Raw genomic sequence first — 13,793 nt, forward strand, 5'->3', positions numbered from 1 at the left:
ATGTTTAGGTGGAATCTTTTTTCTTGTATTTTGGAACCATTGCTCCGTGTCCGCTTCTCTGGAGCAGCAGAAAACAACCTTTCTCCCTCCTCTATGTGACATCCTTTTATATATTTGAACATGGCTATCATATCACCCCTTAACCTCCTCTTCTCCAGGCTAAACATGCCCAGCTCCCTTAGCCGTTCCTCATAAGGCATCGTTTCCAGGCCTTTGACCATTTTGGTTGCCCTCCTCTGGACACGTTCCAGTTTGTCAGTGTCCTTCTTGAACTGTGGTGCCCAGAACTGGACACAGTACTCCAGGTGAGGTCTGACCAGAGCAGAATACAGTGGCACTATTACTTCCCTTGATCTAGATGCTATACTCCTATTGATGCAGCCCAGAATTGCATTGGCTTTTTTAGCTGCCGCGTCACACTGTTGGCTCATGTCAAGTTTGTGGTCAACCAACCTGGGAAGGTAGTCCATCTAGGACAGAGGTCAGCAAACTTACCATGTCTTGGGCCGGTGTCTCCAGCACCGATTGCACAGCAAGCCGGAGGGCGGGGGAGCGCGTGCCCATACGTGTGCGCACATGCTATTTCTGGCGCACTTCCAGGTCGGAGGAGCACCGGAAATAGCTTGTGCACATGTGCACAGGCCTCCTCTGACCTGGATTTGCATCGCAAATAATACTTGTGCATGCGCAAATAATGCTTGCGCATGCGCCCAAGCTATTTCCAGTGCTCCTCTGATGCGGAAGTGGGCAGCCGCGCAGTGCAGCGCCAGTAAGAGTGGGCGGCGGCAGCGGGCGGCGGGGGTCACCGTGGCCCAGATAAACGAGTCCCTCAGGCCTTATCCGGCCCGCGGGCCTTAGTTTGGGGACCCCTGATCTAGGAGAAGGAAAACTCTGACCCTCTACTTTGTTGTTTATCTTCAGGAGAAGAAAAGTCATGGATGCTTCAATTGAGATTCCTCCATTGCAGAGGCCTGGACTGAATGATCCCTGGGTTTCCTTCCAATTTGATGATTCCATAATTCCAGGTAGAGTAGACTAAGGGACAGGGGCTGGCCCAAGGTCACCCAGTGAGCTTCACAGCTGAGTGGGGATATGAGCACTAGACGCCTCAGGTGGATACTATACAGACCTACTTTCTTTAAAAATAAATAAAAATTAAATCATTTTTATTGATTTTCCAATAAAGACAGTCAATCAACATGTCCACATCATAATCTAATTAAAAACAAAAAAAACCCCTAAAATAAAAAAGACCAAATTGCAATCCAAATTTTAATTATTAATTTTTCCAGGCTTCCCATAGTATGGACCTCTATACAAGCCTACTTTCAAGTTACTCTTGTCACCACTATTTAACTCAGTTCTTCCGACTCCCTTTCAGCTGCAGGGATCTGCCCTACATCTTCCACAGTAAAGACATAAAGAACATTACATCATATTACTTAGATAATGTACAAGATAATAAGAAGATGGTACTTTACACTTGGTCACTTAAGGCATATCTCAGCAGAAGAACTGTCAGCGTAAAGGAAGATTTATATGTTTTTGGTAGTCTGAACCAAAAGTGCAATGATTCTGAGCAAGAGAACTGCATTACCCAAGAAGAATCACTGGACACAGCTGACAGCTGGCAGTTAAATGGGGAAGCAATGTATTTTGAGAAATGCAATTTGAGAAAATCCTAGGCTTGCTCGTCTTGGATCTAATATCACACTAAATGAAAGCCCTGCAGGATCCGAATCATTTGGGTGACTTCCTTGGCAGTTGGTTTATCTTGCTTCATATTTACAGGAAGTGATGATGTTCAGGCTGAACAGGATGATGTTCAGGTTAATATAACCTAGTATCTATCTGTCTGTCTATCTATCTATCTATCTATCTATCTATCTATCTATCTATCATCTATCTATCTATCTATCATCTATCTATCTATCATCTATCTATCATCTATCTATCTATCTATCTATCTATCTATCTATCTATCTATCTATCTATCTATCATCTATCTATATCTATCTATCATCTATCTAGCTATCTAGCTATCTAGCTAGCTATCTAGCTATCTAGCTATCTAGCTATCTCTATCTAGCTATTATCTAGCTATCATCTATCTATATCTATCATCTATCTATCTATCTATCTATCTATCATCTATCTATCATCTATCTCTATCATCTATCTCTATCATCTATCTATCTATCTATCTATCTATCTATCTATCTATCTATCTATCATCTATCTATCATCTATCTATCTATCCATCTCTATCTATCTCTATATCATCTATATCTATCTATCTATCTATCTATCTATCTATCTATCTATCTATCTATCTATCTATCATCTATCTATCTATCATCTATCTATCTATCTATCTATCTATCTAATCTATCATCATCTTCATATAAACACACACACACACACACACACACACACACACACAGAGCAGTTCTCATGGGGGATATGAAATTGTTAAATTCTTTCCTAATAAGCAACAAACGCCCCTGAAAATATGGTACATGCACCTAAGTTTCTATATAAATATGGAAAAAAGAGATAGTGTGCACATCTCCCTCAATATGGGGGACATTGGAACTCCCTTCACATGCTATTCTATGTAAAGGGGCTACACAACATTAAGGGGGAGTGGGGCCTACCTGACCCAATATCCTGTTTGGAGTGATGGCTCCAAATGGTACCATGGACAGCTCCAGGAAGAGCTCAAGCTGGAGATTCAATAAGAGCTCAGATGTTGCTTCAGCAGCAGTCATGAGACTGAGCCTCTATTTAAAGCTGCAACTCTTATGTTATTGACAGAGTGGCATAGACTGTGGTTGTATGAGAGCTTTTCAACCTGGACTCCTGTGAGTCAGAGGAGAGGGATGCAACCACATCAGGTGAGAGAGCTACTGGCACAATTGGCTCCTCTTCCACCAGGGCAACTGGTTTGGTATGTACACCCCAGGGGCAATTCTCTCTTCCACTCCAAATCTCCAGCCTCCTCGGGTCAGAAGTAAGGGAGTCTGACCCCAGGGTTGGGTCACTCGGATTGAGAGAAGGCCTGAAGATGGGGCTGCCTCTACTTGTGGAGGTTCATCCAGGCAATTACAGAGCCCTGATCACAGATGGCTCTGAACTGTTAACACAGCTGGCTTCCCCTTCAAGCCTTTTCTATGCATAGAGGTTGCAGGCAGATCTAGATTATCAGGCACAACATTGCGGGTCGACCCAGCAGCACAGAACAGCTACCTTTTCATTGTGTGGAGCTCCTTTATTTGGATTAGCATGGGGGGGTGGGGGCTTAAAATGAACCTCCATGAAGCTGAAATTTGGTACCCAGGCAGCCTAATGCCCTGAAAAGTCAAGTTTTTAAAATTTCATTTTCTGTATGTTAATTGTAATTGTAATTGTATGTTAATTGTTAATTGTAAGCCGCTCTGAGCCCGGGCTTGGCTGGGGAGGGTGGCGTATAAATAAAAAAATATTATTATTATTATTATTATTATTAATTGTGAATGGGATTAACAAATACTATCCTTTTCCTTTATTAACTTTTCTTTAAAAACCTGATTTGTTTTTGCTTTTGTTGACATTTAAAGTTGATTGCGGTGTTTGAGAAATCTTTAAAAGAAGTAGTTTAAAAGAAAAGAAAACCCTTTGCTGGAGAAATTAATTGAGTTCTCCAGATCCACTCACCTGAAAACGCTACACAGATCAGCTGCTATTGGCACAGCTCCAGAGACTAATGTTATCATTATTTTTATAATTATTGTTGTACTTCAAAGCAATTTATGCATCAAAATTATAATAAGCCAGAAAATTGTTGTCTCTGGCTTTGCAGCCTAGATTTCCTGAAGGCATCTAACCACTCCATGCATGCAAATCTGAAGAAGGCAGCCAAGAGAGAAATTGCCAGCATAAGCATTGGAGATTGTATTGTAATAGCTTGCATTTTAGAGGGTACATTTAATCACAAGGGTCCACGTGGTACTTGCTCCTTTTCTTTTATTTGGATTTATAAAGGACTCATGTCCTACCCTCCTTTCATGCAGCATACCCCAGCTACATAACCGCTCGGCAAAATGTTTGAAAGCAAAAAATAAAAATAAAAATAAAAATTAAGCTGTGCTATCAAAGCCTGCCAACGTTAGCATGGGAATTGAAATACAGTGGAATAAAATTATTGCTTGCTCTAGTTAATGCCCCAAGTCTTAGAGAAGGGGCCATGGGAGATTTCATGAATGCATATAGCTAGAACCTCTCCTCCTCACAAACAATCTCATTGGAAAGATGGCTGTTGTACAAAGAGTGTCCCTTCCATTCTACTCCTGTAAAGACTTGAAGGCTGTGTACTAATCCAGAAGAGATTTCGTTGAGTGACCCAGTTTAGAAGACTCTCATATTATCCAAATGCTTTATCCACATGAAATGGGTTTTGCAAGTGACAGGAAGCCTTGGAATGTACGAGCTCATAAAATCCTGTCTACCACAAATGGCCCTTACTTACGGCAACTTGTCTCTGATAAAACACTGTTGCTATTTTGCCTTCTGAAGCTTCCTTCATGAAATCTTGCTAGCGTTCATATGGATGTAGTAGAGATTCTAAGTATCTGAGATCTCTCAGTACAGTGGCTGATGGCTCTTGAGCCTAACACCACGCAAGTAGGAGGACTAGGGGTTTGCGTGTCAAGGTCCCCAAGCCACCCCCTCAAATAACTCACAATTCACATATAATTTTCGTTTAAGGTTTTTTGGCATAATTTTGGCCACAACTTTATTAAAATACATATCTGTGAGTGGTTGCTTAGGCATTGGTTAAGACTATCTGTCCCCCCCGCCCCCCCGCCTGGGGACAGAACTGACATCCAAACTCCCTTGGAAGCCAGTAAGGGAAAACAATATTGGGGAGCAATGGAGCTGAGTCACAGGCCCTCAGCGCTCACCCGCATGCTTTCCAGGGCTTGCCCGCCCTAGATTCGGACGAAATTGTGGCAAGCCCCTGGATTCCTTTAATGGAATTCTCTTCTGCAGCAGCATTGGAGGGGCAGGCCCAGCCAATCCTTACCCCTCCTCCAACCAATTTGATAACCAATGCCTAATCGCCAACCTTACAAGTTGTGATGATTTGCTAGGCAGTAGGCAAAAACCAAATGGCTCAGCCAATCAGCTAGATGGACAAAATTCCTACCAGGTCCCTGCCCCAATGACAGATGACCCCATGACAGGCACAGCAAGGTCAAGCAAACCCTCCAAACTCAGGGCGGGTGATCCAGCTCATGCGGAGAAAGAGAAAGCACCAAGCTGAGTGCCCGGAATTTAAACAGTTCGATAGGTAAAAGGTAAAGGTACAGGTAAAGGTACCCCTGCCTGTACGGGCCAGTCTTGACAGACTCTGGGGTTGTGCGCCCATCTCACTTAAGAGGCCAGGGGCCAGCGCTGTCCGGAGACACTTCCGGGTCACGTGGCCAGCGTGACATCGCTGCTCTGGCCAGAGCCAGAGCCAGAGCCAGAGCCGCACACGGAAACGCCGTTTACCTTCCCGCTGGTAAGCGGTCCCTATTTATCTACTTGCACCCGGAGGTGCTTTCGAACTGCTAGGTTGGCAGGCGCTGGGACCGAGCAGCGGGAGCGCACCCCGCCGCAGGGATTCGAACCACCGACCTTTCGATCGGCAAGCCCTAGGCGCTGAGGCTTTAACCCACAGCGCCACCTGCGTTCGATACCTCGCACCAAATTTGCAACAAGTAAATTCCCCCAGCAACACAGCCATCCAATTAAATGCCAGGGTATTTTTTTTACCACCCTACCTGGCAACAGAGGGGTGACTCAGTGGACCCCACCGCAACACGTGCTCTCATTTAGGGAGAACACGCTATGTAAAGGAAGAGGGATTGTTCAGCTTTGTCATTCATTTTCATTTTAAAATGTTTCATATGTCCTATCTTACATTTGTTTGAATCCATTATTCCTTTCATTTCTTCATTTCAGTGGAAGGCCACTGCCTGTCATTTGATTCTTCCCATCCCAATGGCAGTGATTTCCCGATCTTCTGCAACCTCTTGAGAGGTTGAGAGCCAGTGTGGTGTAGTGGTTAAGAGCGGTAGTCTCGTAATCTGGGAAACCGGGTTCGCGTCTCTGCTCCTCCACATGCAGCTGCTGGGTGACCTTGGGCCAGTCACACTTCTTTGAAGTCTCTCAGCCCCACTCACCTCACAGAGTGTTTATTGTGGGGGAGGAAGGGAAAGGAGAATGTTAGCCGCTTTGAGACTCCTTAAAGGGAGTGAAAGGCGGGATATCAAATCCAAACTCCTCCTCCTCCTCCTCCTCCTCCTCCTCCTCCTCCTCCTCCTCCTCCTCTTCTTCTTCTTCTTCTTCCTCTTCCTCTTCCTCTTCCTCTTCCTCTTCCTCTTCCTCTTCCTCTTCTTCTTTCCTAAGCACCAGACATGCCAAATTTCAGACTGATGAGATGATGGAAACCTCAGTAATTAAGAAGATGCACATATAATGTTTGAATGTTTAACGAAGAAGCTGCCATCTTCAATTAAAGGAGGCAAAAGCCCATGCATGGATAAGCATGTGAATGTAAATACTTTGCATGCATTCTTCTTTAGCTATATGTTCGGCAGGTAAAAGCTTTTGAATAGTTTGACAATTGTTTGGACGTTGTTTTACTTTCAAGACAGGACTCCTCTTTTAATGCATCTAGGCTGATGAGCCTAATTGCCTCCTGTGGGAGTGTGTTCCACAATTTAACCAAGCACTGCATGAAGAAGTCCTTTCAAAGTGTGGACAGTACTGTTTTGGAGGCAGTTTCCAGTCCTCCATTTTCTCACCAGTGCAACTAGAAGAATCCAATAAAATGAAACAGACTAAACCAAGGGGGAGGTGCAGCTCAGCCACCCCTTCCTTTCCCCTCAAGTCTTTATATTTCCTATAAAGTGCATTAGTCCAGGTAAATCAATGAAATTGTATTAAGATAAACTGAAGGCCTGTGGCATAGGCTATCAGGCAGCCCTCATATTTGATCTATTTCAGAGGTGTTGCTTATTGGATCTGTTTTACTGAGGGGTGATGTGTTTATGGAGAGGGTACACAAATGTTCATCTCTGTCATTTCTCATGGATTGATCACGGCGGAGGCCAACTGTTTAGAAAATGCAGGAGGCTCGGTGAAATCAATATTGTCTCTAGCATTTTGTGAAATATGCCTCCCTTGGGACGTGCCGAAATGCAAAAAGCCATAGTAATTGCACTGTATGTCGTAGAAGCAAAGCAAAGCAACACTGTCATATTCTGAGCACCAGGGAGCCTTAAGCAAATATTGCGCTCTTTAAGCCGATGCTACGCCCCTTAAGCCAATATCATGCTTTCATCCAATTAAAAGGTTTGGCTGAAGGCCGAGCATAGCATGAAAAAAGAACTCATTATCATGTGATGCAAAAAGGTCAGCAAAGTTTCCTTGATTGATTTAAAGTCTCATGGGTACTGGTACTTTCTCAGATCCTCTTTGTTAATAATAATAATAATAATAATAATAATAATAATAATAATAATAATTTATTATTTATATCCCGCCCATCTGGCTGGGCCTCCCCAGCCACTCTGGGCGGCTTCCATAGAAACCAAAAATACAGTAAAATCACACGTTAAAAACTTAAGCCTTCTTGATAAAATCTTGCAACATAGAGATTGAAATGTGAGCAGACATTATATGTTGTTGTTGTTTAGTCGTTTAGTCGTGTCCACCTCTTCGTGACCCCATGGACCAGAGCACGCCAGGCACTCCTGTCTTCCACGGCCTCCCGCAGTTTGGTCAAACTCATGCTGGTAGCTTCGAGAACACTGTCAAACCATCTCATCCTCTGTCTTCCCTTTCTCCTTGTGCCCTCCATATTTCCCAACATCAGGGTCTTTTCCAGGGAGTCTTCTCTTCTCATGAGGTGGCCAAAGTCTTGGAGCCTTAGCTTCAGGATCTGTCCTTCCAGTGAGCACTCAGGGCTGATTTCCTTCAGAATGGATAGGTTTGATCTTCTTGCAGTCCATGGGACTCTCAAGAGTCTCCTCCAGCACCATAATTCAAAAGCATCCATTCTTCGGCGATCAGCCTTCTTTATGGTCCAGCTCTCACTTCCATACATCACTACTGGGAAAACCATAGCTTTTACTATAGGGACCTTTGTTGGCAAGGTGATGTCTCTACTTTTTAAGATGCCGTCTAGGTTTGTCATTGCTTTTCTCCCAAGAAGCAGGCGTCTTTTAATTTCGTGGCTGCTGTCACCATCTGCAGTGATCATGGAGCCCAAGAAAATAAAATCTCTCACTGCCTCCATTTCTTCCCCTTCTATTTGCCAGGCGGTGATGGGACCAGTGGCCATGATCTTCGTTTTTTTGATGTTGAGTTTCAGACCATATTTTGCGCTCTCAGACATTATATAGGAGATCTGTAATGGTCTAAAATATGATCCAAGAAATGCTCGTTTTCCTCCTTACCAAATGACCATGAAAGGGTGGATTAATTATATTTCACTGGCCATCATGAAATTGGTGGTGCTTCTGAAATAAGGGAAATAGAGAATTTAAACTAGGGATGAGAAACTTGCGGCCCTCCAGATGCCATTATATTACAACTCCGACCATCCCATCATGATCACTGTGTCATTGAATTCTTCTCAATATTGATCCAGAGTAGAACTCCAACATATATTTAGTAGAGTAAAAAATTAAACACGTTGCAGGATTCCAAAAAAAATGGACCAGAGGCAATTAATATTTCATCCAGCAGAACTTTACTGCTACTGAAGGCAAATGAGCATAATGGTCACAAATCCAGTACATTTAGGATTGGCACTGTCCATAAGAAATCCAGTTGCAGTAGACTTAACTTAAACTTATAATAACTTATAATAAGACTAAACTTTAACATTATACATAGAACACAATACCAGAAGGCAGAGAGATAGAAAGAGAAAGTGAAGCCCAGGCTCCTTCTGCCCCTACTTTTATGACTGTTGTGTGTCACATGCCTGTTTACACTCTAGCACAGCTTGCTGGGAACCTGCGTTGTGTGTATAGCTTTTGCTTATGCTGCTTGCTTGGACACGAAGGGGAGAAGACATGTTATTCCCTTCGTCCTAATGCCGAACAAAATGCTTGTAAATACACTTTACACAGCCTCTATCTGCCCTTCTGTTGCGAAGAGTTCTTATCTCTGCTGGCTTGTGTGCTCAGCTTCTGAAGGCTTCTGAAGCTCGAGTCGCAGTTACATGCTGATCCAAGGACTGGAGATTGCCCGGCTGCTAGCCAGTGGGCTGGAGCCAACTGGGGGCCTGCCAATTGCCCCCGTTTCCTTGGACGCATCCCAACACTTTTGCCTTCTGAACTATGTCCCTCTGCGAACCACTGTTCCAGATCTATACTGTCCCACTACTCCTGAGAAGATTCAGGATACTGATCAGGAGCAGGGAGAGAGGGAGGCTCCCACCATTCCTCATCTGTGCAGCCCTCCTCAGCACAGTCCCTGACACTTGCCAGCAAATCCATCCTTTAAAAGTGAGAGCCAATGTGGTGTAGTGGTTAAGAGCGGTAGTCTCGTAATCTGGTGAACCAGGTTCGCGTCTCCACTCCTCCACATGCAGCTGCTGGGTGACCTTGGGCTGGTCACACTTCTTTGAAGTCTCTCAGCCCCATTCACCTCACAGAGCGTTTGTTGTGGGGGAGGAAGGGAAAGGAGAATGTTAGCCGCTTTGAGACTCCTGAAGGGGAGTGAAAGGCGGGATATCAAATCCAAACTCTTCTTAAAAGTTTGACAATGAAGTTTGCGGAAGGCACAAAATGACTCCAAGATGGAAGCACCGTAACTGGCAGCATAAACTTCTGTCTCTTGTCACTGCATTATTCATGGATTGCTGCACAGGTCTTGCCAGTGTTGATATGAGCAACTGTTTCGCCCATCTGTAGTTGCATATGCTAATTTTTTTTAAAAAAAATTAACAGCAAAATGACAACCTACGAACATTTTTTAAATGTACAAGGCTGGTTAAGTAAGAAGAAAGATGAGAAAGCTGGGGCCAGAAAAATTATGGTGGGTTTAGGGGGTCTATAAGAAGGATACAGCAACTCAGGTGCCCAGTAGCTACTTGTACCTCAGGATTGCTGGTCATGGGCACCTGAATGTCTGAAGAGGGCAAGAATCAGGTCTGTCCACCTGCCACAGGTGCTGCTGCTTGTAAGAAATAACTGATCCTTCTCCATACTCAGGCTTCCATCTTCCTCTAATCTTTCTAGGAAACAACACTAGGATTTAAAGTATTTCAAATGTTTTTGGCATCTCTGGTCTAAGGATATATTTAAGAGGGACCATCGTAAGTCACTGTGATCTTGCCAAAACCTAAAATAGCCAAGCAGAATAATTCAACAACATTACTTCTAATATCATTAACAAATACATTCCAAGTGCCCAAGGAGTTGTGAACGATCCTAGGCTGGAATCTAGAGGCGGTCATTCTTAAATTAATTTTGCTATTATACCAGTCTCCAGTTATTTACCTTCCAACTGGAGATGAAAGATTATTAAAAATGTGTTTGTTAGGAGAAGCGTGGACTATTGATGAATTTTCACCATTTTTTTGTTTTGTTTTGTTTGGGAAATGTGGAGAACCGCATTTCAGATGGGATAACTGAGACATGGGAAGGGTTGAAATGGATAAATCTTTCCATCCCTAACTACTTCTGCACTGCTAGAATCACCAGCTCCTCCAGTGCCTGTTCCTCGCCATTGCTTGCTTGCTAAGGGAGAGCCAATGAGTGCGCTGGTCCCGGGGGGGGGGGGGGGGTACCGTGCGGCGTGGTCCGTGTCTGGTCCGAGGCTAAAGCAGGGTCCAAGGCAGGGAGTTGGGCGTGGTCAGGAACTCTGGCAGAAAGCAGGACAGGGTGCCGGCAGGAACAGGTTACCAACAATGTTGCTCCCGCAACCTGGGACTGGGCTGGCTGGCTTTTATCTGCCCCGAGGCATTTCATAGTGGTCAAGAACTACATTTCCTGGTCTCCTGTCAGTGGCAGATAATGATATCGAGTTTGGATGGAGAGAAACATACAAGTACCTGGCATAACCACGTCACATCGGGGGTAAGTAAAACTACTATCAGGGACTGGGCAGGAGGAACAGTGGAGACCGCCTTCGCAGCCTGACCCTTCCAGAGAAGAAGAATACAGTTCAAAATTACAACAGGGGGGTGCTGGTCCTGGGGGCTAACCGAGAGGCGAGGTCCGAGTCCAGTCTGAGGTCGAGGGTGCGGTATGGAGGCTGCCTGTTAAAGCTGTAGTTGGGTCCAAGGCAGGGAGTCGGGTGAGGTCAGGAACACTGGCGGAGGAGTAGGATAGGGGGCAGGCAGGAACAGCCTACCAACAATGTTGCTCCCGCAACCTGGGACTGGGCTGGCTGGCTTTTATCTGCCCTGAGGCACAGGGCGGCCCCGGTGCACAGGTGACTCGCCTCTCCTGGCCTGGAGGCGAGCACTCCTCCTGCGGGAACTTAGTTCCCTCCACCTCTCTGCCCTGAGCCTCTGCATCCCAGGAGAGGCTGGAGGGTTACCGGACCCAGAGGCAACCTCAGCTTCCCCTGACAGGGCTGGGAGAGGAGCACCTGCAGGCAATGGGTCCTCCATCACCTCAGGAGCCAGAGCGGATTCAGCTGGTGTCTGCTCTTGATGATCCGGCACAGGTGAGGGCCCTTCAGGTTCAAGCCCCTGCCCCGGCTCAGCTGGTTCTGGAGGCAGGGACTCCTGTGCAGGCTGGGATTCCTCAGGTTCAGCCTCCGAGTCTGAATCCCAGGCCATCACAATGAGCAAGCAGGCAGGGGCATCGACTGTGACTCCTTCTTACTGCCACTGTTGCCTGGACCAGACAAGCAAGCATGGGGAAAAAGAGAGGCATGCCCAGACAGTTCGTGTAAGGAAGCCCCGACTGCAGCATGGGTCCTTTGCAGGTAATGCCAGATGCCTGCCCTCAACCTCCTCCTTCATGAACCTCCAGCTGTGTTCCCCCTGCACTCACACACAATTTGCAGCTGGACACTTTGGTTTCAGCTGCCACTGTTTGCTTGTGGTTCTTTTTAGATGATACTTCCTGAGCCAGCTTTTTCAATAACACAAGCCCAGCAGGCTGCATCCATCCCACTTCTGGCTATACTGTAAAGGTAAAAGGTAAAGGACCCCTGGACGGTTAAGTCCAGTCAAAGGTGACTATGGGGTTGCGGCACTCATCTTGCTTTCAGGCCAAAGGAGCAGGCGTTTGTCTGCAGACAGCTTTCCGGGTCATGTGGCCAGCATGACTAAACCGCTTCTGGCACAACGGGACACCGTGACGGAAACCAGAGCGCACAGAAATGCTGTTTACCTTCCTGCCACAGTGGTACCTGTTTATCTACTTGCACTGGTGTGCTTTCAAACTGCTAGGTTGGCAGGAGCTGGGACAGAGCAACAGGAGCTCACCCCGTCATGGGGATTCGAACCGCTGACCTTCGGATTGGCAAGCCCAAGAGGCTCAGTGGTTTAGACCACAGCACCACTGGGTTACCCCTGCTCTCTCAAGCAATTTGCAGCTGGGCACTTTGGCCTCACTTGCTGCTGTTTGCTTGTGGCCCTTTTTAGATGATACTTCCTGAGCCAGGCTGTTCAACAGCACAAGCCCAGCTGGCTGCATGCATCCCACTACAGTGGTACCTCGGGTTACATACGCTTCAGGTTACATACGCTTCAGGTTACAGACTCCGCTAACCCAGAAATAGTACCTCGGGCTAAGAACTTTGCTTCCGGATAAGAACAGAAATCGTGCTCCGGCGGTGTGGCAGCAGCAGCAGGAGGCCCCATTAGCTAAAGTGGTGCTTCAGGTTAAGAACAGTTTCAGGTTAAACCTCCAGAACAAATTAAGTACTTAACCCAAGAAACCACTGTACTAGCCATACTGTGGCTGGTATGAATCATCCTGCTTGAAACTGACCCGGCTTAGACATCAGTGGAGCTGCTTCTTGCTTCCCCCCAATTCTTCAGAGGACTGCTAAAGTTGTGGTTTGTATCATCTGTCAGAAAGGTAAACTGATTCCAAGGCATCCTTTAACTCGGGAGCACCTAATGGCTGGCTTGCTGTCGAGAGAGTGCATGAATCACAGAGCTGGCGCGACAACCTCGTAAGGTTATGCAATTACCAAAATGCTGCCTCTCTGCTAATGGGATCAGAAGACAGTGAGAAATCAGAGAACTTTAATCTTTAATATCACCCCCCCCCCTACTCCCACCCTCCACATCACCAGAAAAAAGGCCTCCTCATCAATTTGGATTTTGTAGGGATTTGAAGCATTCCTTTCTGTGTGGTGATTTTATGACCAAACCCAGGGAGGGGGTTTGATGCAGGCAGGGGGGTGGGGCAGAGGCACTGTCAGAATTCAAACTAAAAACCGTCCAGTGGGAAAAGCAGGCTCAATAGGAGAAAACAGAGGAAGGGAAACATCACACCTGATGAGAGCTGGTGAAAAGTATAAAGCTGTTTTGGCCTGGATCCTAAGACAACTAGAACATTAACTACACTATTTGAGGACATGGTTCCTGGGCCTTACGGAAGGCGATGCACCAGCCTTTCTGAAACGCCTTTGAATCAATGCCTGGATGAAAACCCACCATGCACAGTACCACATAGTTTGCATTTCTTAGTGCAGAAAGTATTGATCTTATGTGTAGAGATCTTTCCTATTCTACTTACTGTATTTTTCGCTCTATAGGACGCACCCGACCCTAGGACGCA

General features: G+C 45.7%; 1 protein-coding gene and 1 long non-coding RNA gene across 2 annotated transcripts in view; both read left to right on the forward strand.

The window, feature by feature from the left end:
* The window catches only part of LOC307206111 (uncharacterized protein), a gene marked incomplete at its 3' end in the record, with an annotated part of 55,742 nt that extends 49,671 nt beyond the window's left edge, over positions 1-6,071 (forward strand). The window contains exon 4 of the mRNA XM_079958905.1: positions 5,989-6,071. Coding sequence (XP_079815031.1) covers positions 5,989-6,071 — 83 coding nt within the window. The remainder of the gene's footprint in view (positions 1-5,988) is intronic.
* LOC307206659 overlaps positions 1-13,793 on the forward strand; it is a 306,611-nt gene that overhangs the window by 174,712 nt on the left and 118,106 nt on the right. The gene's annotated exons all lie outside the window — the stretch shown is intronic.

The sequence above is a fragment of the Podarcis cretensis genome (assembly GCF_951804945.1).
Source record: "Podarcis cretensis genome assembly, chromosome: 17".
Lineage (NCBI taxonomy): Eukaryota > Metazoa > Chordata > Lepidosauria > Squamata > Lacertidae > Podarcis > Podarcis cretensis.